This window comes from Geotrypetes seraphini, chromosome 5 (genome assembly GCF_902459505.1).
Source record: "Geotrypetes seraphini chromosome 5, aGeoSer1.1, whole genome shotgun sequence".
NCBI lineage: Eukaryota > Metazoa > Chordata > Amphibia > Gymnophiona > Dermophiidae > Geotrypetes > Geotrypetes seraphini.
Window position 1 is genome coordinate 199,466,806 of NC_047088.1, and position 27,338 is coordinate 199,494,143.

General features: G+C 40.2%; 1 protein-coding gene across 5 annotated transcripts in view; it reads right to left on the reverse strand.

The window, feature by feature from the left end:
- MAP3K20 (mitogen-activated protein kinase kinase kinase 20) overlaps positions 1 to 27,338 on the reverse strand; it is a 252,134-nt gene that overhangs the window by 161,079 nt on the left and 63,717 nt on the right. For all 5 annotated transcript variants that reach the window (XM_033945057.1, XM_033945056.1, XM_033945059.1 and 2 more), the window contains exons 5-9: positions 25,004 to 25,032; positions 24,773 to 24,910; positions 14,040 to 14,126; positions 10,757 to 10,831; positions 1,043 to 1,149 (exon numbers count right to left, since the gene is read on the reverse strand). In XM_033945057.1, coding sequence (XP_033800948.1) covers positions 1,043 to 1,149; positions 10,757 to 10,831; positions 14,040 to 14,126; positions 24,773 to 24,910; positions 25,004 to 25,032 — 436 coding nt within the window. The remainder of the gene's footprint in view (positions 1 to 1,042; positions 1,150 to 10,756; positions 10,832 to 14,039; positions 14,127 to 24,772; positions 24,911 to 25,003; positions 25,033 to 27,338) is intronic.

Sequence of the window (27,338 nt, forward strand, 5' to 3'; positions counted from 1 at the left end):
ATATGTAATATCTTAACTGATTAACGTTGACTCAACTACAGTTGTTAATGTCATTCCAAATGCTTTGTTCTGTTCTTGTGGTGTTGTAAATCCATACTTGAACTGTGGAGGTACAGGTGGAATATAAATAAACTGACAACATAATAATATGCAATGATATGAGTTATGAGAACCTTGTGACCATCTGTAAGTCAATCAGAAATTTCTTCCCAATATAAAATCATCTGCTGTATGGTTATAACTTGCCAGAATAAGAGAGGAAGATGATACATATAAAACCCTCAAACATGATAAGGAAAATGTTACAGTCTGAGCACTTCACAATGGCTAGTCAGTTTACCTTGTGATATTGTGCTCAGACCAGGATTTAATTTCTGGGGGGAATATCCTGGAATGTAGTTCTGCCACTTCTTTTCAGACTCCAGCCCCTCCCTTCCAGTCAGCCTGTAGGGAAGAGGAGGGGAGGGAGTGAGCCTGGAGCAAAGCAGAGAACAGTCACTCTCCTCCTCAATCCAACTCCTCCCCTTACTCCTGAGTCTGCACCCCTCCTTCCCCCACTTCCACTTCCTGTACATCTACAAATTAAGCCCCGACTCAGACTATAAGGTTGAGTAGCTCTAATTTATTTACATAGCTGTTCCTTAAAGTATTTTTCAGGCTCCTCTTTCCTTCTGTGTTTATGATCCAATTGTAGAATTCTTTCACCTTAACTCTTTCAAGAGAAATTCCATTTGTTCCCACTAGAGAATGACATGAGGACAAATTTGTTCCTGTCCCTGTGGAATCTCCATTCCCGTCCCGTTCTTGTGAGTTCTGTCCCTGTCCCATCCCTGCAAGCTCTATCCTCATATGCACAAGCCTTGAAACATATAATTTTAAAGTGTTCAATGCTTGTGTAGATGAAGACAGAGCTTGCAGGGGTGGGGAAGAAACAGAAGTCACAGGGATGGAGACAGATCCCATTGGGACAGGGACAAATTTGTCTCCATGTCATTCTCCAGTTCCCACCACAGGATCTAACTTTGCCCTCATGAAAGCATACCTCCATTCCGCCTTGTGGTGTAAGAATGAATTGCACTGGTCTGGGAGCTTGCTGTCATTTGCCATCGATTCCAAGTTTGAAATTATTTGCTTGAAAGATGGTCTTTTCTGAAGAAAACAAACACAAATTATTCTATTTTCCATTGCATAGATTTTTTTTCTAGGCAGTAATTGTAACTAATAAACCTAACTAGAACTGTGATCCTATGTATGAACCCCAGGTCCAAAACAAATATTTAAATGACAAAAAAAAAAGAAGAAGAATTTTATGAATTCCATTTTAGGGCCTCAACTGATGGGGGGGGGGGAGGGGAAAGGGAAGATGTTCACATCAAAATCCTTTTAGTAGTACCGTTTCCCTAATTATCTTCAACTGTAATCTGTATTCTATGTGTTGCTACAATTCTCAACTAGAAAATTCCCAAGCAAGGTCATCACCTGCATAACCACAGTAACTCTTCCATCACTCCTTTTAAGCAGCCCATTTCTGAACAAATGACAACTGAAGCAATCAGAAAATAAAACACACTTTCATGTCTTTGTACAGAAACAAGCAATCTAAGTGCAAAAAAAAAAAAACCTTTTCCTTGAAGATTTCTGAGTAAATGCAATACTTGAAACCAATATGCTCATTTTAACTGTCTAAACAACGGTAACAAAGAAAAGAAATTTACAGTGCTGGTCCCTTGTATTTGCTGATAGTCGTCTATTTTTTTATTTTTATTTTTTAGTGCCACAGAATTATTTTGAAAGAGTATATCCTTTATGCCATTGTTATATCTTAGGAAACAGTTACAGTAATGCAAGTAGTTATGTAATTATTTGTGCTGCATCTCTTCTTCTAACAGATCAGTGGAAAATCAGTTGTATTAAAGAGCTTCTCTTTCAGGTCCACTGTGCTATTAGGAAAACATATATTATTTAATACAAACCCCCCCCCCCCCCACACACACACACACACATATTTACCTGCATCAGTTCCCTGCTCAACAGTGCTTAAAGTCTGCAAGACAATGGCATACAAGCACTAGTCTGAGGTGTGGGGGGGGGGGGGGGGGGAGGGGGGCACTAGAGGAATAGCTAAAAGTAAAACCCAACAGCAAAAGAATGGGGCCTCTGTGATGTGGTGTGTGCTGTGGGACTGATGAAAATGTAAACATTGACACTGGGGCATTAGAGATCCACGGTACACCTCCACTACAACAGGCCCAACATGGCTATGCACTCCATGTGCTCTGGTGCTGATAAGCCCAGAAGGGGCTTCTTTGCTGCTGTGGAGGGAAGCCAGATTTTCTACTCGATGGTACTCTAGAAACAGAAGCATAAATTTTGTGAGTAGATATTCAGCTGGCAGAGGTAAGTATATTTTTAGCTGCTGCCAGGGTTAGTCCCAGAATCCCAGATATTTAGTGGTAGGCCAATTGGCCATATCCAGATAGGACTGTGTTATTTGGTTCGATATGGCTGCTTAACTTAAGCAATTAAAATGTTGAATATCGGTACTTAACTGCATAAGTGCTGACTCCGTCCCTGGATCACCTACAAAATTAGCCAGCTTTCAGTTTAGCACATTGTGGTGGCATAAGAACCAACTTTTCAAAATGACTGGGGGTGCTCGATTCACCACAAATTATCAAGTCCATATAAAGGAACACAACTGGCTCATCTGTCTTTAAATGAAGAGCATAGCAAGTGGTGCTACACAGGGAGGACTTGTGAGTAAAAGAAATGCTAGTGGTAGCACCGCAAGTCCAACCAGTATCTCTTCCTGACCAATCTCAATTTATCACCACAGTTTACCATCCCTAGACCATCTACACATACCTATGCTTCCAGTCTATCTTGGTCCATCTATCCCACTCCCAGCCAGTCCTCAATAGCTCTTCTTCCCTTCCTAACCTGTGTACACTATATACTTTATTTTTTCAGATCCTCTCAGCTTCTTTCTCAGTCCCTCCCTGCCTTAATATCTTCCTCTTCCTCTCATTGTCTTATTCTGTTTTCCTTCATTTCAATCTCCAATGCAGTTTGACTTTTGTTTTGGGGTAGGATGCTTAATATTCCCCCTGTACCTACTCCACTCCCCAATTCTATACTTTTCTGCTCCGTACTTCCTCCTGACTTGAATTGCCTTGCCCTCTACTAATTCCTACCCCCATTGGGATCCCTCTCACTTTACCTTGGTCAGTATCCCTCCGTTGCAGGCTAGGCACTAGAGAATAACACAGGGAAAAAACTTGTCCCCATCTCCGCCCCATCCCTGCGGACTCTGTCTGATCCCATCCGCATAAGTCTTGAATAGCTATTTTATATTGAAATCATTTTATTAAAGTATAAAAAGGAACAATGTGCTATACAACTGTCATTTGATAAATCACAAATACAGAAAAAGGATCAACAAAACCCATCCCTCCTCCACTATCAGGAAAACTAAATGCTACATAGAAAATTCATACACTGACGAGCAAGCCTGTTTAAAGATCAGATTGCTCTGCAAAGTGTGTGTCAGTGGCAGGGAGGGAGGGAAGCCAGCTGGAGCTGCCAGACCTGCAAGCAAGCGGTGGGGTGGGCTGGAGCTGCCGTACCCACAAGTGAAAGAGGGGGGGAAGGCCTGGAGTCGCTGGACCCGCGAGGGGAGGGCCTGAACCCGCCAGACACGCGATGGGGAGGGATGGTGGGATATTGGGGAGGAATTTGAGTAAGTGCTCCTGCATTAATATTTTTTGCAGGCATCACATGCTAATGGAAAAATTAATGAAGGTCTACAAAAATTAAAAAAAACCTTTATTTTGGGGATGCATTAGAATGGGCTTAGTACATGGGTAGGTCCCAAAATGAAAAGCACTGAGGGCCTAATCCTTAGTGTGCGCATGCACACTTTAATCTCCGTGCCTCCATGCGTCATGCTTCCGTGCTGCGCATGCGCAGTACAATAATTTGCCTGCCGCCGATCTCCCGTGCCTGCCTCAACTGATTTCCTGTCTTCTGCCCTGATCTCAGACACCGGATGACTTCCTGCCTTCTGCCTATGCTGCTGGGACGCCTCTTCTTCTCACGGCAGCAGCCGTGCTTTCATCAAGCAGCCGCGGGGCCTTTGTTAGGCCGGCCCACTTGGATAATGCGAGGCGGGCTGGTCTAGCAAAAGCCCCAAGGCTGCCCGGGCTAGTGGATGCTGGACAAGGGTAGCAGGGAAGGGAGAAGAGGTACTACTGGACAGGGGGGAGGTACAAGGAAGGGAGAAGGGCTACTGCTGGACAGGGGAAGCAGGGGAGGGGTATTGATGGACGGGGGGAGCAGGGAAGGGGTGCTGCTGGACAGGGGGGAGGTAAAAGGAAGGGAGAAGGGCTACTGCTGGACAGGGGGAACAGGAAGCAAAGAAAGAAAGAAAAGCCTCAGCGCCCCATTGTGCTAAAAGTTTACACATCTATTCTAGCACCAGTTAAAGTAACGGGCTTAAACACTAGTTCTAAATATAATGCCTAAAAAAACAAGCGCTGAGTAGACCAGCACTTAGTGTGTTTCGATAAAAGGCACACATAGGGTTACCAGATGTCCAGTTTTCCCCAAACATGTCCTCCTTTTGGGGATTCTGTTGGGATCCGGGCAGCTTTTTCATTTTACAACTTTTGTCTGGGGAAACCGGACATCTAGTAACCCTACAGCAGTGGTATTCATTGTAAGGCCCGTGGAGACCACCTAGGTGGCTCACGCATCTATTCCCCCCCTACCCCCCAAAGCTAGATCTGGTGCATGCTCACTGTTCTCATTCCCAGCAACGCTGCTCTAACTCTTCAAGCCACCGGCTTGAGTGAAGTAAACACTCTGCGTTTGGCAATCTGGTAGCTTTTCCTCTGTTACTGCTTCCTGTCCCCCCCGCATAGGTGGGAAGCAGTAGCAGAGAGAAAGCTTTCAAGTCGTCAAAGACAGCGTGTTTACTTCACCAAAGAGTTATAGCAGTGCCACTGGGAAAAATGGTGAACAAGCACCGGTTCCCTCTGGGAAGGCGGCGGGTGGGTGAGGAAGAGGAATAGCATGGGGAGGATAAGAGAGATGCTGGACCATGGGTATGGGGAGGAAAGATACGAGACCTCTAGGGGAAGAAAGGGGCAGATAGATGCCATACCATCCGGGGGGGGAGGGAGAGGGAAGGAAAGATGCCAGACCTCAAGGGGAAGAAAGGGAAGGGGCAAATAGAAATAACATAGCATCGGAGAGGTGAAAGGAAGGAGAGCGATGTCAGACCACTGGATGGGAAAGGGGGGAGGGGGAGAAGAGAAATGTCAGACCAGGGAAAGGAAGGAGGAGGAAGGGATTCCATACTAAGGCAGGGGAAGGGAAAGACAGAGAGATGGAGATATGTCAGACTACAAATGGGAGAAGAGAGAAAGGAAGGAGGGGAGAGAGATGCCAGAATGTCGGAAGGAAAGGATAAAGATCCCAGACCATAGGAGGGGGGAATAGGAAAGAGATGTTAGACCATAGAAGAGGGAAAGAGAGGGAGGAGATGGTACACATGGATGGAGGAGAAGGAGAGAGAGAGGGAGGATATGGTGCACATGGATGGGAGGGGAAGGGAAGAGAGAAGAAATGCTGTTTATGGATAGATGGGAATAGGGGAGAAGAAAGAGGAAGGAGATGGTACACATGGATGGTGGGGAAGAGCAGGGAGAGGGAGAATATAGTGCACATGGATAGATGGGAAGGGAAGACATGGAAAAGTAGATAGATTTGAGGAGGAAGCAAAAAAAAAAAAAAAGGAAGAAAATTAAATGTTAAAAGTTAATACCAAAGATGAATATAGGGCAGAAAATAAAGGAGAGAAAAACAACAAATGGATGGAAACAGAGTTAGGAGCACAGACAGAAGGAAGTGCAACCAGAGACTGGGAAAAGATGAGTAGAAAAATAAAATCACCAGACAATAAAAGGTAAGAAAATTGATTTTACGTATTTTCAATTTAGTGATTGAAATGTGTCCATTTTCAGAATTTACATCTACTGTCTATATTTTGTACTGTTCAGGAAGAAATGCATTTCTTTCTATTTCTCTGGTGTTGTACTACATGCAGAGTCTGGCATCTTAGGGTTTCATTTGTGTATATTAGGACTTTTAGTTTGTGGACATGCACTTGCATAGGTGTTATCTGTGTTCTGCACATGTGACCAAGGCCAGGTGTTCTAGTAGGAATGAATGTCATGAAGCGTTATTGGTGTCATGGCCCCAAGTAGAAAGATATCTGTCAGTGGTATGTCCTTGTTTTGGAAGGCCCCGCGTTCGGAGGGCTTCTGCGAACTTGCGAATGTCGATGCGGTGAAATCACATGCATATGCACATGAGCATGATGTCATCGCGTTGATGTCCATACATGCGTAGATACTCTCTAGACACGGCCTGGAGGTTGGGGAAGGAGACATGATGTTTGTATGGGGGCAGGGCTGTAGGCATAATGGGGTGGGGCCAGGGGCAGAGCGGGGTGGGAGCATGTGTCCTCTTTTTTTAAAGTGGAAATCTAATAAAATTAGGCACACTTCGTACATATGATTTGCTGCTGAAAAGTTCTCAGCCCAACCAACAAAGTCTCCATCGAGGGCTATACACTTAGTCCAGCAATCTTCCACTTTTTTCGATACGTATTTTCTCCCCGTAACAAAAAAAAAAAAAAAGTAGAAAATCACTGAACTAAGTATATAGTCCTCGATGGAGACTGCCCCAACTTTGTTGGTTGGGCTGAGAACTTTTCAGCAACCCCTCATAGTATAGCACTTAGTAGCAGTATGCTTCACTAATATTTCTTAATCCTTTTTTTTTTTTAGTAAAAGGGCCCATTACTAATTTACCTCCATAAAATGCTATTTAACAGAGATAGAGGAAGCACTTCCACATGACTAACTTCATGTCAGTTTTGTTGAAATTCTTTTATTTTATTACTGAAGCAAGAGTGAGCCAGCAAATATATAAATTAAAAATATATCACAAGTACAGTGGTGCCTCGCATAACGGACGCCTCGTACAGCGAACGCTGCGCATAACGAACTTTTTGTCTTGCTCCCTATAACGAACTTCGTTTCACACAACGAAGTCGCCCGAGGGGCCCGGGGGGGGGGGGCGGAACTACTCTCGCCGCTTCCTAATGTGAGCCGGGAACAGCAGCACCCTCCTGTCTGAATGCAGTGTTCCATCATCTCCCTCCACCTTACCTTAGATGCCGAGTTTTCCGGCTTTCTTTTTCGGCCAGCCACACACTTTCAAAGAGCAGCACATGCGCGCATGCTCTGTTGTTCAATCTTCTCCTCTGACGCAACCGGAAACCGGAAGTTGCAGGAGAAGAGAACATTGATCAACTTCAGCAGCTGCGCGTGCACAGCTTTTTGAAAGCGTGCGGCTGGGTGAAAAAGAAAGCTGGCAAACTCTGCATATAAGGTGAGGTGGAGGGAGGGAAATGTAGGGCTGCAGAACGAATTATTTTGTTTTACATGTATTCTTATGGGAAAACAGGGCTGCAGAACGAATTATTTTGTTTTACATGTATTCTTATGGGAAAACGCGTTTCACACAACGAACGTTTCACATAACAAACTTGCTCCTGGAACGGATTAAGTTCGTTGTGTGAGGCACCACTGTATATCAAAAGAAAGAAAAGACACTGTTCACTGACTATTTTACTTCTATCACTAACACAACTAAACAGTAGTCAGGAGATCTGAACTAATTATTCTTTTAGACACCAAGAATAACATAACATGAGTTTTTATTTATATACCGCAATATGCCTTTCGGTTCAATGCGATTACAGAATACAATAAAAAATTAACAATAAAATTAGAAGAAGGCACATAGAAATTCCGTCTGTCCCAAAATGGAATCACAGTTTTAACTAAAGTGCCTACAAAGTTAAATGAACTGTATATTAAATGACAGAAAGATAAAATAAAACGCTACAAAAAAGGCAGAAAGGGAAAAAGTATAAGTTAGCACAAGAAAGTAACTAGTACAAGTAATTTACATAAATTAGCATATTTCTTGTACATTTTCACCACAGAAATTTCTAGATCCTGGAGTAACTTTGTAAGTCAACAATTGCATCTTTTTAGGAATGAGGTAAGGTGTTTAGGCTCCCAGAAAACGCACACGAGATCAATAGCGTCTCCTTCGAAAAACTATTATTATGTCAGGACTGAATAAGTTACACAAGTTTTAAGGGCAGAATGAGATCAAGAAAAGATTCAACACGATTCTTGGAGGCAAGTACCCTCTACACAAGGCCTGTTTTGGCAATTTTCATGCTCCTTTACAATAACTCAAGATTTTCTACAGCTAGACTAAACAACCCTCCTCTATCCAAACAAAAAACTACGGAAAAAGTAAACTTTTCCTTAATCCACATGAAAATGTATTCCATGCCATCTTGCTTTTCTTTTAACAAGCAAAAATGATTGCTAAATCAGCAATTCAGTTCTTAGTCTCTGTTCAGCAGCTTCTTGTGATAAAGAGTTTGTAAATCTGTTAGCTCTGTCTCTTACCAGCAGTTCAGTAAATTACTGAAAACCTACTTATTTAAGAAATTTTTGTAATTTCTAGGTCATTTGTTTTTATTGTCACTGTTTCAATTTTCTTTTGTAAACCGCATAGAACTCCTAAGGTTCTGTGATATATAAATAAATTTTTATGTTATGTTATATCTTACTTAACACGTCTAATTCTGTTTCCATATTTACTGACTTATACTACTGTCCAGCTAGTGCTGGGACTATTGCAGTTTTACATAAACTAATCAAGTTATCTGATAATAGAACATAAAACTGTAATCTTATAATGAAGCATAAGATTATTTTTTTGAAACATCATCACTGGGCATTTTCTCTCCTCCTTCTGGAATCTAACAGTCCTGATGGATCCAGCTTTACAAAGCAAGGTATATGTAGCAGTTGCACATTTTCTCTGGACTGTAAACAAAAGGACCCAGGTTCAAAGAAGAGTAACCAATATGATAAAGGGGATGGAACTCCTCTCGTATGAGGAAAGGCTAAAAAGGTTAAAGCTTGGAAAAGAGATGGCTGAGGGGGAGATATGATTGAGGTCTACAAAATCCTGAGTGGTGTAGAACAGGTACAAGTGAATCGATTTTTTACTCCCATCAAAAATTACAAAGACTAAGGGACACTCGATGAAGCTATGGGGAGATACATTTAAAACCAATAGGAGGAAATATTAAATCACTCAAAGAACAGTTAAGCTCTGGAATGCGTTGCCAGAGGATCTTGCAACAGTTGTTAATGTAGCTAGGTTTAAAAAAAAAAAAAAGGTTTGGACAAGTTCCTGGAGGAAAAGTCCATAGTTTGCTATAGAGACAGACATGGAGGTAGCCAATGCTTGCCTTGAGATTGGTAGCATGGAATGTAGCTACTATTTGAGGTTTTGCCAGGTACTTGTGACCTGGATTGGCCACTGTGGAAACAGGATACTATGCTAGATGGACCAATGGTCTGACCCAGTATGGCTACAAAGACAGATGCGGTACCTGAATATATTCCACTTCAATAGCCTTCATGCTTGCAAGTTGCTAACATAGTAGGTATTTTTCTGTTTCTAGAGGGCTCACAATAAAAAAATGAAAAATGTAAAGTGGGATTTGAACCTGGGTCCCTTGATTTAAAGTCATTGCACTAGTTAGTTAGGTGCTATCGACTCATGTTCATATCCTAGTGACTTGATGAATTACAGATCTAAAAAGAAACTGGTTTTGTGCTAGTCTGTTAAAGTCCACCAGCATCATCCCCATGGTTGTTTTCAACAAATTCTGCCATCTGGTCGCCCTCTTCGCCTGGTTCCTTTGATCTTCCCAAACTTGATGTCCTTCTCAAATGATCTTTCTCTTCTGACAGTATGACCAAAATAAGACAATTGTAGCTTCATCATTTGAGGTTTGAATGACATAGCCAGTTTGATTTCTTCCAGAATCGATTTGGTTAGTTCTTCTGGCGATACAAGGCATGCATAAAATCCTTCTGCATCACCAAAGCTCAAATGAGTCAATCTTCTTTTTCTCTTGTTTCCGTAGTGTCCAGCTTTCACATCCTTAATTGACCACTGAGAAAATGAGTGCATGAATAAGTCTGATCTTCATTTGGAGCGTTATTTCCTTTCCTTTGAATACTTTGTTGAGAGCCTTCATTGAAGAGCGACCAAGTACATTTCTGCAGAGTATTTCTTCCCAGCTAGTTGCCTCTTTGTTTACGAAAGAGTCCAGGAGATTGAAATCCTTTACAACTTCTATTCTATCGCCTTCAATCTGAAAATCTTCATCATTTTCCGTGTTCATGATCTTCGTCTTGTTTATGTTTAGTTCTAATCCCATGTTATGACTTTCGGTTTTGACTCGTCTCAGTAGATGCAGCATATCTTTGCAGCTGGTGATGAGCGTTGTATCATCTGCATAGCGCAGGTTGTTTATACTTCAACCACGATGGTGGAGAACAGAGGAGGAAAACTGTCCTGGATAAGGACAAATTGAGGAAATGGTCGATAAACTGGAAGCATCCGTAATGGTATAGACAGACTGGATGGTCTTTTTCTGTTGTTGACTATGATGCGCATACCCTATTCAGTTACTCATGTTTGTGGCACATGATTAAATCTTAAAACAACTTTGAGAATAGACTAGTCAAAGAGCAACCAACAGAACTGACTTAAAAATAAAAACTTATAAATCACATACCTTTGCATCTGCTTCCCAACATTGACGCATCATTTCTGCAAAACTTTTAGGACAACTGCTAGGAATGGTCAATCGCTGTAAGGAATATAAGATTAGTTTGGTCAGTCAATTCCACAGGATCCCAGGACACTAAACATTAGTTTTTGCTTCCATTAAATTATATTTTTTAATGAAGACTTAAAGTTAAGAAGGGTAGATTTACTTTCATAAAACCTCTGCTCTAGCCTTGCTTTGGTGAAAAAAAACCCTGCGCCCAGTTTATCATTGAAATTATCATATTGTTGCAAGTAGGAAAGTAGCTGTCTGTACTGGAGCAATGGTGCGGTAAACCTAAGGGGCTGATGTACAATAAAAGCAAGTTCAATTATTGTGGATCACAGAATGCAAAAGCTTAATAATCTAAAAGACAACCTCCGCTAGAACCCAAGAGGAATTAATTCTTGGCAGCCTGTTCTTAAAAACAGGACAAGCAAGAAACCAGCTAGGAATTGAAGCTAATTTTAGCTTTAGCTGGGATATAGCGTTCTCACATAACAGGTCTCCTGCCTACTTTCAAGAGAGTGGGTATGACCCTATCCAGCTCTAGTAAATTAGGAGACACAAAATTCAAGTTTTTCTTTAGGCCTTATTCCCTGTGCTATTGGCTCTTGTCAGTGATGGACCATATGTAAAGCTGCAATTGTGGGGGTAATTTTACAGGTTTAGAACATGGAGCAGCTCTAAATGAAGCTTCACCATTTTTGCATATAAATGCCAACAGTTCCACATTGAAGCTACCAGGTCCATGCTGGTCATTTTTCAACTTCTATATTTGTAAAATGGCTGCTCACACTGTACATGGCGGAAAACACATTAGGCAAGTCCTACTGGTGTTTTCCAAAAACCTCTGTGTCAGGAGATCCTTTTCTAAAATACCGCTGGAACTGAGCATGTCCCAACTGGGATATCTCGAGTCCGCTCTCTACACTCTATGAAAAACAGGACTCTGCATGAAATAACTTGCGCAGCATATTTTTTAGATGTTCAGTGGCATCTTTTTCTATTTTCTTCCTGTTGCTAAACGGTGTACACCTTAGCAGGTTGCTCCTATAACACAATATTCATCTCAGTATTTTTGTAGCTGGACTTCTGAAGTTTTAAAGTTAAGGAACTTTGCCAACCATGCTACAAAATCATTCTTCATATATACTTAAATCCAAAACAGAACCCAGCTCCTGCTGTGTGTTTAAATAAGTATGGAACTGTTCAGAATAGTAAAGATGGTATATGTTAGACTCTGCATTTGTTACCTCCACCTAATACAGAGCACATTCCAAAAAGAAAAAGGAGACAATTAGCCACAATTACCTTGTCTTGGAATGAATGCATGGATGGAAAAACACTGAACAATTTTTAAAACCACTTTGAAGGAGTAAATAATGATCCATCTGCGTAAATCGAGCTGTCTAAAAACTCTTCTCACTCAGACTGGCTAAATAAATGTACAGGATTCTACCTCATGCATTACTTTTTGAAGATGTTCCCAGGGATGTATTTTATTTACAGACTGCATTTCCCGGTACCCAAACCTAAAATGCAAAACCAAGCACACAAATTCTGACCCAGGCAAACAAAACAATAAAAACCATATCCAGCATTTCAGTTGCTCATTTCCAAACCAACCTTAGTCACAAAATGATGTGCCACTGTACTCTTCTCGTCCCCTTCTCATGGGTTTGCTATTTACTTTCTCCACTCAGTTCATTTTATCCTTACTATCACCACAGAAAAAGCAACCAAAGGCCCAATATTCAGAAAATGCTGAGCTCCTAAATTTATACTTTTAAGTTTTTGCCATATTTTCATCCTAATTTAGGAGCTTAAAAGTTATGCACATAACTTTAGGCCTGCCATTCCTTTGCCTAGATTTGTGAGCTTCATTAATCAGCCTAGTGCTCAAAACCAGTGCTACACTCCTAAATTTTCCCTCACCCTAAATCCACCCCTGTTGCCACACATTTTTTAAGTTCCAAAATTTGAGAGAGTATAGTGTGACTTTATGCACTCTGACCTAGAAAGTTTTCAAAGAGGCCAATATACAAGCATAATCCTTAAAGTAATGAAATATACCTCAGCTGTTTAAACACCACCTTGGCAGCAACATTTTAGATCACCTATAGCCCACATATGAGTCTGGCCTATATAAAAGTCATTACAGTAGTATAGCTGTGAAACTATAAGGATCAGAAATTTTCAATCGATGCATATTTGTTCACATCAAAGTTCTACCTACACTCAATGCAGTTGCTAAAGTCCATGGATATTTTGTGTTCAAGGCAGTTTCAAAGCTAATTAGCAAAACAAAGCAATTTAACTTTTCTTCACTGCTCATGGTTGATTTATGAAGTAGAATGTTCTAGCGATTTACTCTGAGCCACTAACATCTTCCTTCCTTAATTTAACGACTACCGATTCAAAATTTTAAGTCCATCTTTTTGGACTTAAAAGTAAGCAAACACTCTTAAGAAATGAAATGAACTTTTCCAGTAATAAGGACTGCCAACCGATGAATGTATTATACCACCTGGGGGTAAGCAAAAACAGTTCACCTTAACTCAAGATGCATTACTGCAACTTGGTAGAAAAAGGCAAAGGCTAGTTACACAGCAGAGCTTTTACTACTAAAGCCCTTATAGAATGGAAAGGTTCAGTGTGAGGAAGCATGCAGCTATGCCTCTGCCTTGCCAATATAAGTGATGAGCTTGTCTTTAATGTAGTGTTCAATATACTGCAGGGAGCTAAACTGTAATTTTTCTTTACTTTATTCTTCTTTTAGTTTTGAAATTCTCATCTAAGGGGCAGTTTCTTGTAGTAGGGTGACTCCTGCTGGGAGAGTTAAGCTGAAAGAGTTGAAGGTCTCTTATAGAAATATCAACTCCTGGACAGTAAAAAGATGTCCAAAGCATGGGAGATGGCGTTAAAGAGTTTCCCTACCTTGGGACGCCATGGCTTCTTTCATCACCAAGAACAAACCCCTAGGTTACGCTATTGAGACTGAGAAACTAGTACAGTAGTTCTACAATTTTTGATCTACAGCATCACGACGTGAAGCTGCAACAATTAGATGTAAAGGGTCCATTCATGAGGAATAACATCACTCTGACCCTTTGTGTTAGCTCCTACTGGTAATCTTTCCATAAGCGTGAACCTACTTTTAATTTGAAGAAGATGAAAAAGTCTTTTGCAAACCCCCGATACTGTTTTCATATGTATGTTCTGTTCCTGAACACAGGAAAAGTCTTACCTCATTTTTTTCTACTACCAGCCATGCTACTTGTAATCCTTCCAGACCTTTAAAGGGAACCTCCCTTGTTAGCATCTCCCAGAGAACCTGAAACAAAAAATATTAAAAATACAAAATTTATATTAGAGGATCTGCAGTTAAGATACAGAAATTACGTCTTTTAATATCCCATAGTTATAACCAGTTATTACAAAATTAAATCAACCAGAGACTTAGAAAACCCCAAAATACATGTATCAAATCTCTCTCCTACTCATTTCTAGAATTAAAATCTTAAACAAACAGGCGCAGACGGGCCTAAACAAATTCAATTTTAGAAACAATTTACTGGCATAAAATTACAACAGAGTATCATTTTTTTCTGAAGATCAGTTAACTGGAAACTTGGTATGTGGCAAAAACAATAGTTCCGTGGTCCTGATCCATTATCTGGAAAAACATAAGAGCATGGTCCTCATTTCCATAGTGGCCAATCCAGGTCACAAGTTCATGGCAGAAACTCAAACAGTAGCAACACTCCATGGTACCGATCCCATGTAAGCAGTGGCTTCTCCCAAATCTGTCTCAATAGCAGACTTCTAATATCTGAAAAATGGACCACATTTATATTATGCTTTATCCCCAAACTCCAAGAACATGGAACTTTCATTATTCAGAAAAATCCATTATCTAGAATGGCCTCCATCTTGACTTTTCCCAATGAACTATGCTCTATTGTATTGCTCTTTCATGGGTTTTACTGTACAGTATAATCAGCACAACTTGATAGTTATGGATCTTACACAAAAAAGTATTAAATACAGGGAGATGGAAATCAAACAACCTCATTTGACTAAAACACCATATGAAAAAATAATATGAGTTCATTTCAGAAGGTGATTAATACACAGGCGTATGTCAGGAAACAAGTTTCAAATATGGCACAGGCATGTTATCGATACTATAGAACAGTGGTTCCCAACCCTGTCCTGGAGGACTTCCAGCCAGTCAGGTTTTCAGGATAGCCCTAATAAATATGCATGGGAAAGATTTGCATGCCTGCCACCTCCAAGATATGCAGATCTCTCTTATGCATATTCATTAGGGCTATCCCAAAAACCTGACTGGCTGCTGGTCCTCCAGGACAAGGCTGGGAACCACTGCTAAAGAAGGATCTTATTCTAATGTTATCTGATTCGTTATATCTTTGGAAAGCAGGGAACTCCATATTGATGTGATATCTAAATCAAATTCCCAAAGAAAATGGCAGCCAATGATGTGAAGAGTATATAGCAGAACTGATACAAAAACAGCCAGGCTGCTGGCTGCTGAAATACTTCCAATGTAGAATTCATAAGGATGGCCGAAACATAACTAGGCACAGAACAAGCAGCAAATTAGTAAACACAGCAGGACTATGTTCAAATGTGCTAGACTTGTCCATATTTTTGCAACAATGGGTTAGGTACCTGCTGTGTTTTCAGCAAGTGATGCCAGCTGTGAATGATTGTGGTACTGGAAGTTATTCTCAACTGTCTGGTCATTGTATATGGAGAAAGGGCAAAGTTTTTCTAAATCACAAAAATATTATATATATATATATATATATATATATATTATATTATTATATAATGCCAAAGATGTGGCCAGGTAGCTCCCAAAGTTACCTAGATAACTCTTTTTATATAATATATATATATATATTATATATATATATAAATATATTATATATATATATATATATATTTTAAAAGAGTTATCTAGGTAACTTTGGGAGCTACCTGGCCACATCTTTGGCTTTTAAAATACCCTCAGTGTTTATATATTTGACTGCACAAAATTTAGCCAATGCAAAATAGTCCAGAGATAGCGGGGACATGGTTAGCCAGAGTGCTGGTATTCAGATGGACAAGTTTGGTCGTGGTGGAGGACTGTTTTAAAGTTCATCTGAATAATTTAATTGGATTATCTGAGTAACAGACTCATCCAGGTTAAGTCCCACTCAATATTTGGTTATGGATACACAGATTACCTTATTGATTGCCAGACTGCTGAACCTAGGAACCAATTCTTTTCACATAATGCTAATCACCACAAAATAATTACATCAGATGCAGACAACATAAGTGGGATTTTTTTTTTTTTTTTTTAAATACTGGGCTGACGTACAGTTATGGGGTCAAAATGTATTAACTTATATGGCTAAAATGTAACCATTTACTTCAGAAATGGCCATATTCATTTCAGAAAGAGAGGCTCTAAATTCATATACTATATATCCACCCCCTTACCCCCACCCCCACCCCCGGCAGAAACAGTAGGTATAAACTTAAATGGATAAGATATTTGTTTAAATTTATCTGTGTATTTTTGGCAGTGGCAAGATACCTAATTGCTCTTTCAAAATTTGCATTAAGATGTATGGATGACTTATCTGTCTTATCTGATAGGCAGCAGCTAAAAATTCTGTCTTAAGTATACTGCAGACCCAATATGATGCATCTCAGTACAACACAATATTGCTTATAAGGTGGTCAAAGGTTGGACTCCATTTTGGGGGGTTATTGTTATGATAACCTGATAACACAAATTCACTTATAATATGGTCAAATATCTTGAATGCAGAAAAAAAAATCAGCAGGAATGACCAAATAAATCTAGATAGGAACCCAGATATACAAAGGTAACCTTTATTAACAAAAGGCCAAAGAATTGCAAAGTTCAACAGGAATCAAAAGAACTGCAAAATCAAGGATACCATGTGATCTGTGGGAATCATAAATCCATCATGTAGCAGCACAATTACAGCATTATGACTTTTCCACATATCAGGGACTTTATACAGACATATGTAAAACATACAAAAACGGGCAAATTCTATACAGTCCGCTCAAAGCTAGACGCCTATACTGATGCACCTGGTTGATGTAGGCACCTAATTTAATTATTTATTAGACTTAATCAATACAATTAGCACATCATAATTGAGGTAAATTGCACTTAATTGGATGTTAAGCGTTTAACTTGGTGTGTGCCTTCCACTTTGAGGTAGGCGACTGGTCCAAGGCACCTATCACAAGTAGGCACGATTAGGGGGCAGATCATGGGTGTATTTTGCAGGTAGGCACCTATTTTGGACTCAGGATTTGGTAGGCACCTAACCTAGGTGCACAAATTTAGGCCAAGAAACCCTGGCATAAATAGGGTGAGCCTAAAGTTATGGATGCTTAGTGACGCCTAGGTGACGTTAAGCTCGATTCTATAAAATGTGTCTAACTTTTATAGAACTGTGCTTTGTGCTGCACTAGTTGACACCCTGAAGGGAGTAGAAAAAGGATCTGCAAAAGTTAGAATGGTCTAATGCCTGACAGCTAAAATTCAATGCTAAGAAGTGCAGAGTGATGCATTTGGGGAATAGAAATCTGAGGCGAGAGGCTGATATGCACAGATGGGGAGATGGAATGTTGGGGTGATAGTATCTGAGGATATGAAGGTGATGAAACATGTGATAAGGTGGTGACTATAGCCAGGATGATGCTAGGCTTTATAGAAAAAAGAGTAATCAGCAGAAGAAGGAAGGTGTTGATGCCCCTGTAAGTGTGGTGAGGCCACACTTGGAGTATCGTGTTCAGTTTTGGAGAACATATCTGGCTAAGGAAATAAGAAGACTTGAAGTGGTCCAGACAGAGGAAGGCAACAGATATGGTAGAGGGTTTGCATCAAAAGACACATGATAAGAGACCAGAACAGCTGAATATATATACTCTGGAGGAGAGGAGGGGCAGGGGAGATATGATACAAATGTTTAAATACTTGAAAGGTATTAATATAGAACCAAATCTTTTCCAGAGAAGGAAAAATGGTAAAACTAGAGGGCATGAATTGAGATTGTGGGGTGGTAGACTTAGGAGTAATCTTAGGAAATTATTTTTCATGGAGAGGGTGGTTGATGTATGGAATGCCCTCCCAAGGGAGGTGGTGGAAAAGAAAATGCTGATGGAATTTTAAAAAGCATGGGATAAGCACAGAGGATTTTTAATTAGAAAATGAATGGTATAAATTGAAGAACTAAAGCCAGTACTGGGCAGACTTGCATGGTCTGTGTCCTATATATGATGATTCAGAGTAGGATGGGCTGATGAGTGGATTAGTGGAAATTCCAATAACCTGGATAATGAGGACATTGATGGGCAGACTTTACAGTATGTATTTCACAAATGACGAGATGGTTGGATAGGCTGGAGTGAGCTTCAACGACAACTCCAGTAGTTGAAACCTAAGGACAGTACCAGGTGGACTTTACGGTCTATGACTAAGAAATATCAAAGAAACAAGACAATTTAATTTAATCATGAATTTTAATGCATGTAAATAATGGGCAGACTGGATGGACCATTCACATCATTATGTATCTGCTGTCATTTACTATGTTAGTTTGAGAGGCACAAGATTTTAGGGTCATGGGGTGATGTTATCTTTAATATTTGTGTTTTATAGAGCATAGTGGATAGAGTTGCTATTTGGAAAACATTTATATTAGAAACCACTGCCGGTGAAGAGAACATGTGGCAATCAGTAAAATGACATTTGTGTCAGGTTGCATTAGTTGTGCATCCTGTTCTGTTAGCTGGGGTTGGATTTTTTTAATCTGTCAATGTTGAACTGTTACTACTTTTAAATGCAATGTTTCTTCTTATCGACTATGAGCCTTTCTACTTTTACGGTTCCTTATACTGCATTGCGTGCCCACCGTTCATTAGATTCTAATTGATTTGGACTTACCAACCTATATCAGGTACATCTCAAATCAATTAGACATACAGCCATTTTTTTAGCTCCCTCTCTCTGGAACTCAGTCACTGACCATATATGAGCAGAACAATCCTTTCCCCATTTCAAAGCATTACTTAAGATGCATTTTTACACTCTTTTTTTCCAAGTGGCTTGGGGGTTTGATATTGGCAGATGGGTTGGCTGAAGTCAAATGATATGCAAAAATAAAAATAGTAGGCTTAACCTATGTACTTGACTGAATGAATGTATGCTGATTCTTTCCTTTTATTCATTGGAGTTCCTTTCATTTTCATGATTTACCCCCACCCTCCATCTTTTACACAGCTGGGCTAACTGCCCCAAAGCCCATAAAGGGTTTTGGGACTTTTGCTGTGTGGTAGCCACTAGCGCGGTTTTGTAAAAAAAAAAAAAAAGAGGGGGGGGGGGTGTAATTTATTTATGTACACTGCTTTGTTCCTTGAATCGTATCAAGCCAATAAATCAATAATATATTAATATTCTAAATCTCAAGACCTGTCTTTCCATTTGTCTTGAGTAAGATGGAATAATATTGAGGGAAATGGGTTGTGAAAAACATTTATACAAAGTGGTAATAAGCTGTAAAGCTACTTTTGATCACTGATTTCATGAGAGGCTAGCCTAAGCAAAGAAAAGTCAAATGGCTCCACCAGTAGGAAGAAATCTGAACATACTCGTATCTGCCTGCTTCTGGTGGCTGATTGGATGTTTTAGCTTCTAAGAAGGTGGTGGGGCAGGTAGCATGAGGGAGTGAGGGGATTAGAGCAAGGATATGGGGAAAGAATGAGGGGAATCAGACAGGGTGCAGCAGGATAAAGAGAAAGTGAGGAGAAATGAGGTTTGAATGAAGGGGTTGCTCCTCTCCTCATCGCCTATCTAATCTAGGATCATAGTTCCCTCTAAGTGCATGTTTATGCATGTGCATTCTGTCATATGTTTTAACACAAAGGAGTTTGGAGAGGTGCACAGAGGAGGCTGCCTTCAATGGAATTCTACGAGCTCAACTAATACCATATTTGTCACCCAATCTGCCATAAACCATAAATACATCAAATTCAAGAAGGCAAACACAGTGCTTTCTCACACTAACTGAATGCCGTGTTAAGGGGCAGGAACTATGCAGGTTTTAGGTAGGGAATGGGAATGGACCGTGCATTACAGTTTGCACATGGTACTCGCTGCATGCTAGCACTTGCGCAGTTAGTGTGGGTGCATTTAACTTTGAACTCATGGTGAAGAACTGTGTGTGGCAACTTCAGGGGACATCCTAGATATGCCCCCAGCAGTTACTGAACTGCTTTTTCCGGTGTCAGGTCAAAAGCGCGCCCAGACAATTGAGCGCAGCGCGGAGGCGCACGCCACAGAAAATTACTGTTTTTAGGGCTCTGACGGGGGGGTTTGGGGGGGAACCCCCCCCATTTACTTAATAGAGATTGCGCCGCGTTGTGGGGGGTTTGGGGGGGTTGTAACTCCCCGCATTTTACTGAAAACTTCACTTTTTCTCTGTTTTTAGGGAAAAAGTTAAGTTTACAGTAAAATGTGGGTTACAACCCCCCAAACCCCCCACATCGCCGGCGCGATCTCTATTAAGTAAACTGGGGGGGCTCCCCAACAAAGCCCCCCGCCGGAGCCCCTTAAAACAGTAATTTTCTTCGGCGCACGCCTCCATCTTGTGCTCAGTTGTCGGCGCGCGTCTTTGTCTTTCACGGTGTTGTCTATGAACCGCTTTTTCCACTTACTGCACATTCATTTTTGCTGTTAAAATGCAGCCAGTGCAAAAACATACCACAGTTTAGTAAAAAGGCCTCTATAGGTTACTGTAGAGCAGTTGCATTTCATCTCCCCATGGAGATGTTGCAGGGAGAGAATCTTCTTTAGCTGTAATTTTACCTGTCTCTAGGAAAGAATAAAGGTCATTCCAGCTCAGAGAAGTTTCTCATTTGTCCTGAGCCAAGAGAATTTGTCACCTACCAGGCAATGCTAGCAAAATGAATTCCAGCATGGAAGCAATAATATTTACAACTGCCAAGCAGATAACGTTAAAGGAAGCACAAGAGGAACAAAAACAAACCAGATGTAGTAGACCTGTTGAGCTTAGGAGCATAAATCACAGATTGTAACTAAAAATGAGCAGGCTCCTATTGTAGCCCCCTGACTAGAGAAACAGCATATAGTAACTGAGCTAAGATGGCGGATTATTGATCAAATCAAGGTTGGGTGGGAGGGTGGTGATCTGAATAGATTTCTTAATTACAGAGAACAAAAATGGATTTATGAATTGAACTCCATTAGCCCGTATGGGTTGAATGCCGAACTCGAATGGATGATGTTAGTAAGAATGTGGGTGTGGTTTGTATAGCAGCTCGGTGATTGATTTTTCAGTGAGTATGTTTAAAAATAGTAAGAAAGACGCCGTCGCCATATTTAACCAGCATGGAGGTAGTGGTGTGATGGCTTAAATGGCGAGAAGTTTTTACTAGTTCAACTAACAGCTTAAGTAGTTTTTAGTATAATAATCATACTATTTAAAATAAATTTGCACGGTATATTTATAATGTGTTTTATCACTATAGGGGATGCCCCTTAAAACAGCTCCTCGGTGAAACGTTGAATTCACGTCAGAGCCCAAATTACTTTATTACTAAGATAAGTCAATCTAGGCTTTAAATATCATAAAATAAGACTAAAAATGATCATATAAATATTGTGGCAGATGAGGAGGTTGGCTATTACATTACTCAAGCTTTACATGAAATATGACGCTTGAGTGTAGCCGCTGAGGTCACCAAAAATATTTATTAACTGTGGTTTGAAGAGGATGATGACTAATTAAGAAGGAAGATTGAAAAGGACTATATTAAATAAGTCTCTAGTTTGAATATTGAAAGTGAGTGTGGCAACTGTTTATTATATTTTTCATACTGCTTCAGAAGAGAAAAGTTCTCTTTACATTAGTTAAGGCCAGAATAGATCGTGATAACTAGGAGAAAAACACATGTATATAATAATGGACAATAAACAACTGAAATGGCACCATTTCTTTTAAGTGGAAAACAGCTGATGTAGACAACATGATCCTAATTGGCTGCCCTTTTGTGGCATTTGTTTAAATCTGTGTGCCACCATTTTATGTGTGGGATGGTTAACAGTGCATACACTATGATATTAATAAGAAAGATTTGAGTTTTTCTTTGGAAGTTTTTCAATCATTACAATGCCTTTACATGTATTTTGCTGTAGAACCAAATGAAGCTGCTATACTGAAAGTCCTGTCACAGTGGTAAAGAATCTTCGCTTATCGCAAAGCGCTGTCAACGTCGGTTAGATATATGAAAGCGGCATGGACTATAGCTAATTTTGAAAGTTATAACAGAAGAAGTATTTTATATCCGGACATCCACTTTATTTCTGGAAAGGAGGAATTGCATATCCAGAACAATAAGGATTTGATCCTGAAAGTTAAGTGAGTTGTTCCTTATATTTCCAATTGTACTGCTAGCAATCTGGACTATGTGGCAGCATTTGAATGAAGTGATTTTGAACACATCTTGGAGAAAATTTGATGAATTATAGAACTATATACAGAAACTGAAATCTGGAGGGAGAAGTTTCTATGCCGATGACTGAAGTAGGAGCTGTTTGGTTCTACCTATTAAATACCTTTTCTGAGGCTTTTCCTACCCTCATTATTAGAAATGCACCACCAGTTTTACGTTAGGTGTTTTTTTTTCATTTGTAATCAAGTGACAGGAATCGGAGCTGAACACATAACAGCTTCTATTCAATGGTGAGGCTGAGGGGTGGGAAGGGAGGAGAGTGGAGAAAATAAGAGCAAAGATGGCCTCTTTCCTTTCCCTATAATCACCTTTTTCTCAAGCCACATTAAGAGGTATGTTCTATGCATAGGACTACAAGTTCATTTTCAAAGGAAACCTCATGTGGTGTTTCTCTTAGTAAAAGTGGGCAACTGTGGAAATGGGGCTTGAATTTTGACACCTACAGTATTTGCATCTGCTTAGAAATATATACAAAATTAAATCCCCATCTGCTAAATCCAGCTTTTTTAGTCAAGGGCAAAAGTATCAGAACTGTGATCAATGCAGGGGGAGACACTTTCCATAGACAATTTCTGCAGGGTAAAATCCCCTTTTAGGTGCATAACTTCTTTTAAAAATTGCCCTCACAGAACATGGAGCTCACTTTTGCTCCATCTTTGAAAAGGATCTATAAATATCAGAACATGTGTGGAAAAAGTCCAACTACTCTATGCCCTCGTCGTCTCAAACATGGACTACTGCAATGCGCTATTCATCGGACTCACAGCGAAGAACATACGTCTCCAAGTGTATAAAATGCGGCAATCAGACTTCTCAAAAATCTCCATGCCCGCGAACCTGTCTCCCAGGTTCTATCGTTGGCTCACTGGCTCCAAACGCTGTGTCTTCAATAGCCTGATGCTAGCGTGTAAATCCTTGAACAACATGGTGCTGGGTTACATGATGACCAAGCTTCCTCCATGCCAAACAGGTCCCTCTGCTCAAAGGGGTTCACACCAGAGTTTAAGTCATATGTCACTGCCAGGCTGCCTAAAATCACTCAAAACGCAGCCTGGTTGTGCCCTTCAACTGCAAACTGCCAAATAATGTTCCTACTCCCACGTCATACCCAAACCACTGGAATCAACTGCCTCCACAGATCAGATCCCTTGAAGGACTCCTGAACTTTAGGAGAGCAATAAAAACATACCTCTTCTCCTAACTCCCCTGCCTATGGGCAGTGGATTACAAAGAAAAGTATTGGTATTAGATCCCTAGCATGTGTCGAATTAGAATAAAAAACTTGTATTGAAAAACTTGTACTGCAGCTTTGGCAAACTGTAACCCGTTAACTATTTAATATGTACCCGTAACCCGTTCTGAGCTCGTTGGGGAGAAAGTGATAGAAAACAAAGTAAACAAGTAAAATGAATAGATAAGAACACACTTAAGAGCAACATCAGGAAAAAGCTTTTCATGGGATGGTTGGTGGATGCCTGGAATGCCCTTGTGGTGGAAGTAGTAGGGGTTCTCTCATGCTCTTTGAATACCATTGCATAAGTTGCCTATAAAGCAAGAGGGTGGCAGAGGAATGTAACCTGCACAGAGTAGCAGGTATAACCCTAAATAAAAGTATACAAAAGAGTGACTCTTGCCACCTTATTGGGCAGACCAGAAGGGCCACACTTGTCTTTATAACATAACATCCAACAAACTTTTATTTATATACTGTTATACACCGTGAAGTTCGATGTGGTTAACAGGAGTTAACTGAAGAGATCGTACATAAGAGGTAAGCATGCAATTACAAGTAACATAGGAATACTAATAACAAAGGACCATGGTAAGGTCGGAGTCGGGAACAAAGGGAGTAGGGAATACAAGGAGAACTCAAGGGATGGGCAGAGGTAGGGTCTCAGTACGGGTGTAGATACGGAGATCCATGAAGGAGGGTGAGGTGAGAGGGCAGGTAGAAGAGTAGAGAGAGTCCATAACTGCCATCATTTACTATGTCACTATAAACACATGCACGTGTTCACTAAGATCCACCACCACTAAAATTTGACTTGGTGTGGGGCATTTTAATTGCATTCACTGCCTCAAGTTATGAAATATGAATCAATATCTGTTCTTTGGGAAGCAATTAAAGAAGTCTGGCTCTGTAATCAGTATTGTAGTAAACATGAAACTGTTTGTCCTACAAAGCAAATTCCTACACAGGTACACAAAAGGTATGGGAATTTGATTTGCAGGATAAAATAACAGATCATTCAGTGACAACTTTTCTGGTTAAAACTGTTTCACGCAGATTCAATGTAGTAAAAGCTTCCCACTGAAGGCAACTGTGCCATCATGCTTTACTAAGCAAATCATGCTTTATTAAACAGACAGGAAGACCTCACTCACCACGCCATAGGAATAGGTATCACAGGTGTCAGATACAGGAAGGCTCTGGATAACTTCTGGGGCCATCCAAGGGAAAGTTCCTACTAAAGACATGTGTGTTGTATGGGAGTGGAACCTGGAGGCACCAAAATCACAGATCTGGAGATTGGAACAAAAGGAGATGTCCATCATCTGACTTAAAAACACCAGACAAGAGTAGAAATTAACATGAAGTTAGCAAAATCATCCTACCTTTAATACTCCATCAATAGTTATAACAACTAGCAAATAAGAAAGAGAGAATACGGAATTAATTATATTAAAAATAAATGGCATAAACTATTGCTTACATTCTTTTATATATATATATATTCTTTATTGATTTTTTAAACTTCAAAAGTGCAATACACAAATATATATCATACAATAAGTCAATAAAAGCACATTCAACTTACAATTATGCCTAACCAACCATTTTCTCCCACCCACCCACCCTCCCAATGATTAAACACAGAAACAAATACTATCCCTGGGAGGAGGGTGGGAGGATATTATTAATCTGAATATTGCTTACATTCTACTGAATAAACAGTGTATCTGCTTTGCTTTATTTATTTTTAAATTTTCTATACCGTTCCAGGGGAGCTCGAAATGGTTTACATTTATTTATTCAGGTGCTCAAGCATTTTTCCCTATCTGTAACGACAGGCTCACAATCTATCTAATATGCCTGGAGCAAAAGGCGGGACTAGGTGACTTGCCCAGGGTCACAAGGAGCAGTGCAATTTTGAACCCACAATCTCAGGGTACGGAGGCTGTAGCTTCAACCACTGCGCTCCTAACTAGTTAAATAGTGCTAAGCCAGCTAAGTGCTAATATTCAGCATGAGATGACCACTGAATATTAGCGCTTAGTGGCTAGTGGATAGTCAGCTACGTTGCATGACATAATCACCTATCTGTGAAATTTAAAGCAATAGACGAATAAGTTTAGCAGCCAATTTGGATCTATCTTTGGCCGCTATAAATTTAGCTGACCAGCGCTAAATATTGAATTAGCCAGCTGAAAGTTTATAATGGCCAAAAAGAAGCCAGATATTCAATGCCGGTCACTGGAAATGGCCCAGCATTGAATGTCTGGGCTCAGCACCGACCATGGGAGTCACCTTGGCTATAACCCATGGTCTAAATCCCACTATCTCCATAACTGCTAAATAACATTGTTTACCTTTTTGAAAAAGGAAACACAGGGGAAAAGCATTTTGCAAACAGCGTCAACAAAAGCATAACCCTGAATTTTCTCCAGATTTTAATAAATAATTTTTGCAAATCAGATACAGAATAAACACCTGTATATAATATGAAAACCACTTTAATTGTAACCACAGAAAGGCAGTATATTGATGTACATGCAAACTTATGGCCTCAATTCAAGGATAAGGGACAATTCTATAAAGTGTGCCAAAATGCAGTGCACCAAGTGCAAATTCTTTAGCAGCACTTGGGCACCCACATTCCATTTTAGAACAGTAGCTAAGTCAGCATTTATGCAGTAATATTTAGGCACATCTACATGGTTAGAGCTGCTGCCTCAGCACCCTGAGGTTGTAGGTTCAATCTCAGCACTGCTCCTTGAGACCCTGGGCAAGTCACTTAACCCTCCATTGCCCAAGTACCATAATTAGATTGTAAGCCCAATGGGACAGACAGGGAAAATTATATAGAGTACCTGATTTTAAAACTTGCTGTACATCACCTTGGGTGAATCTCTTTTCATAGAGGCAGTTAAAATAAACCCAAGAAATAAATAAATCCCATCAGCCCATTTTTAACATTTAAAAATTCAGGTGACCCATGATGAAGAAAACAAAATAGTGAACCCCTATTACTCCCGTAACCCCACTTATCCAAAGCATGAAGGCAGCAGAACGGCAGCAACAAACAACGTGGTGGCAACAAAAACAGCTGACTGTGTACTCACAGACCCCAGTACTCTGCAATGGTTTCCAGCCTATCAGAAAGCTCACACAAGAGGAGGGGCAGAGCTTGTGAATGCTTACTGACTGCCGCTACTGGACATAAATCATAGTGGAGGGCAAGTAGCAGCTCTGTGACTGTGACACCCCCCCCCTGTGTAAGACTGCAGAAAGCAAAATCAATAGTGCATATATATTCTAGAGAATTAGTATTTGTGGGCATGTTTATAGAAAATCCTGGAAGGCATTAACACAGAGGCGTTAGCAAGCTAACCCCTTCTTTTACTAAGGCGCGCTAGGTGTTTTAGCGCGCGCTAAATGCTAACGTGTCCATTATATTCTATGTATGCATTAGCGTTTAGCGTGCCCTAATATTTAGTGTGCGCTAAAATGCCTAGCACACCTTAGTAAAAGGACCCCTAAATGTTTGATTTCAAATGTCACTCCCCCCGCTCCCCCAATACGCACAACCATAAAGGGTCGACAAAATTTATCACATAAGAAAAGACAGAGCCGAGACGGTTCTGGAACTGCGCTTTCAGTACGTCATATAGTTCCGATATTGATTGTAGTTCTCTTAAATTTAACCAATTAGGTCAATTCATACAAAAA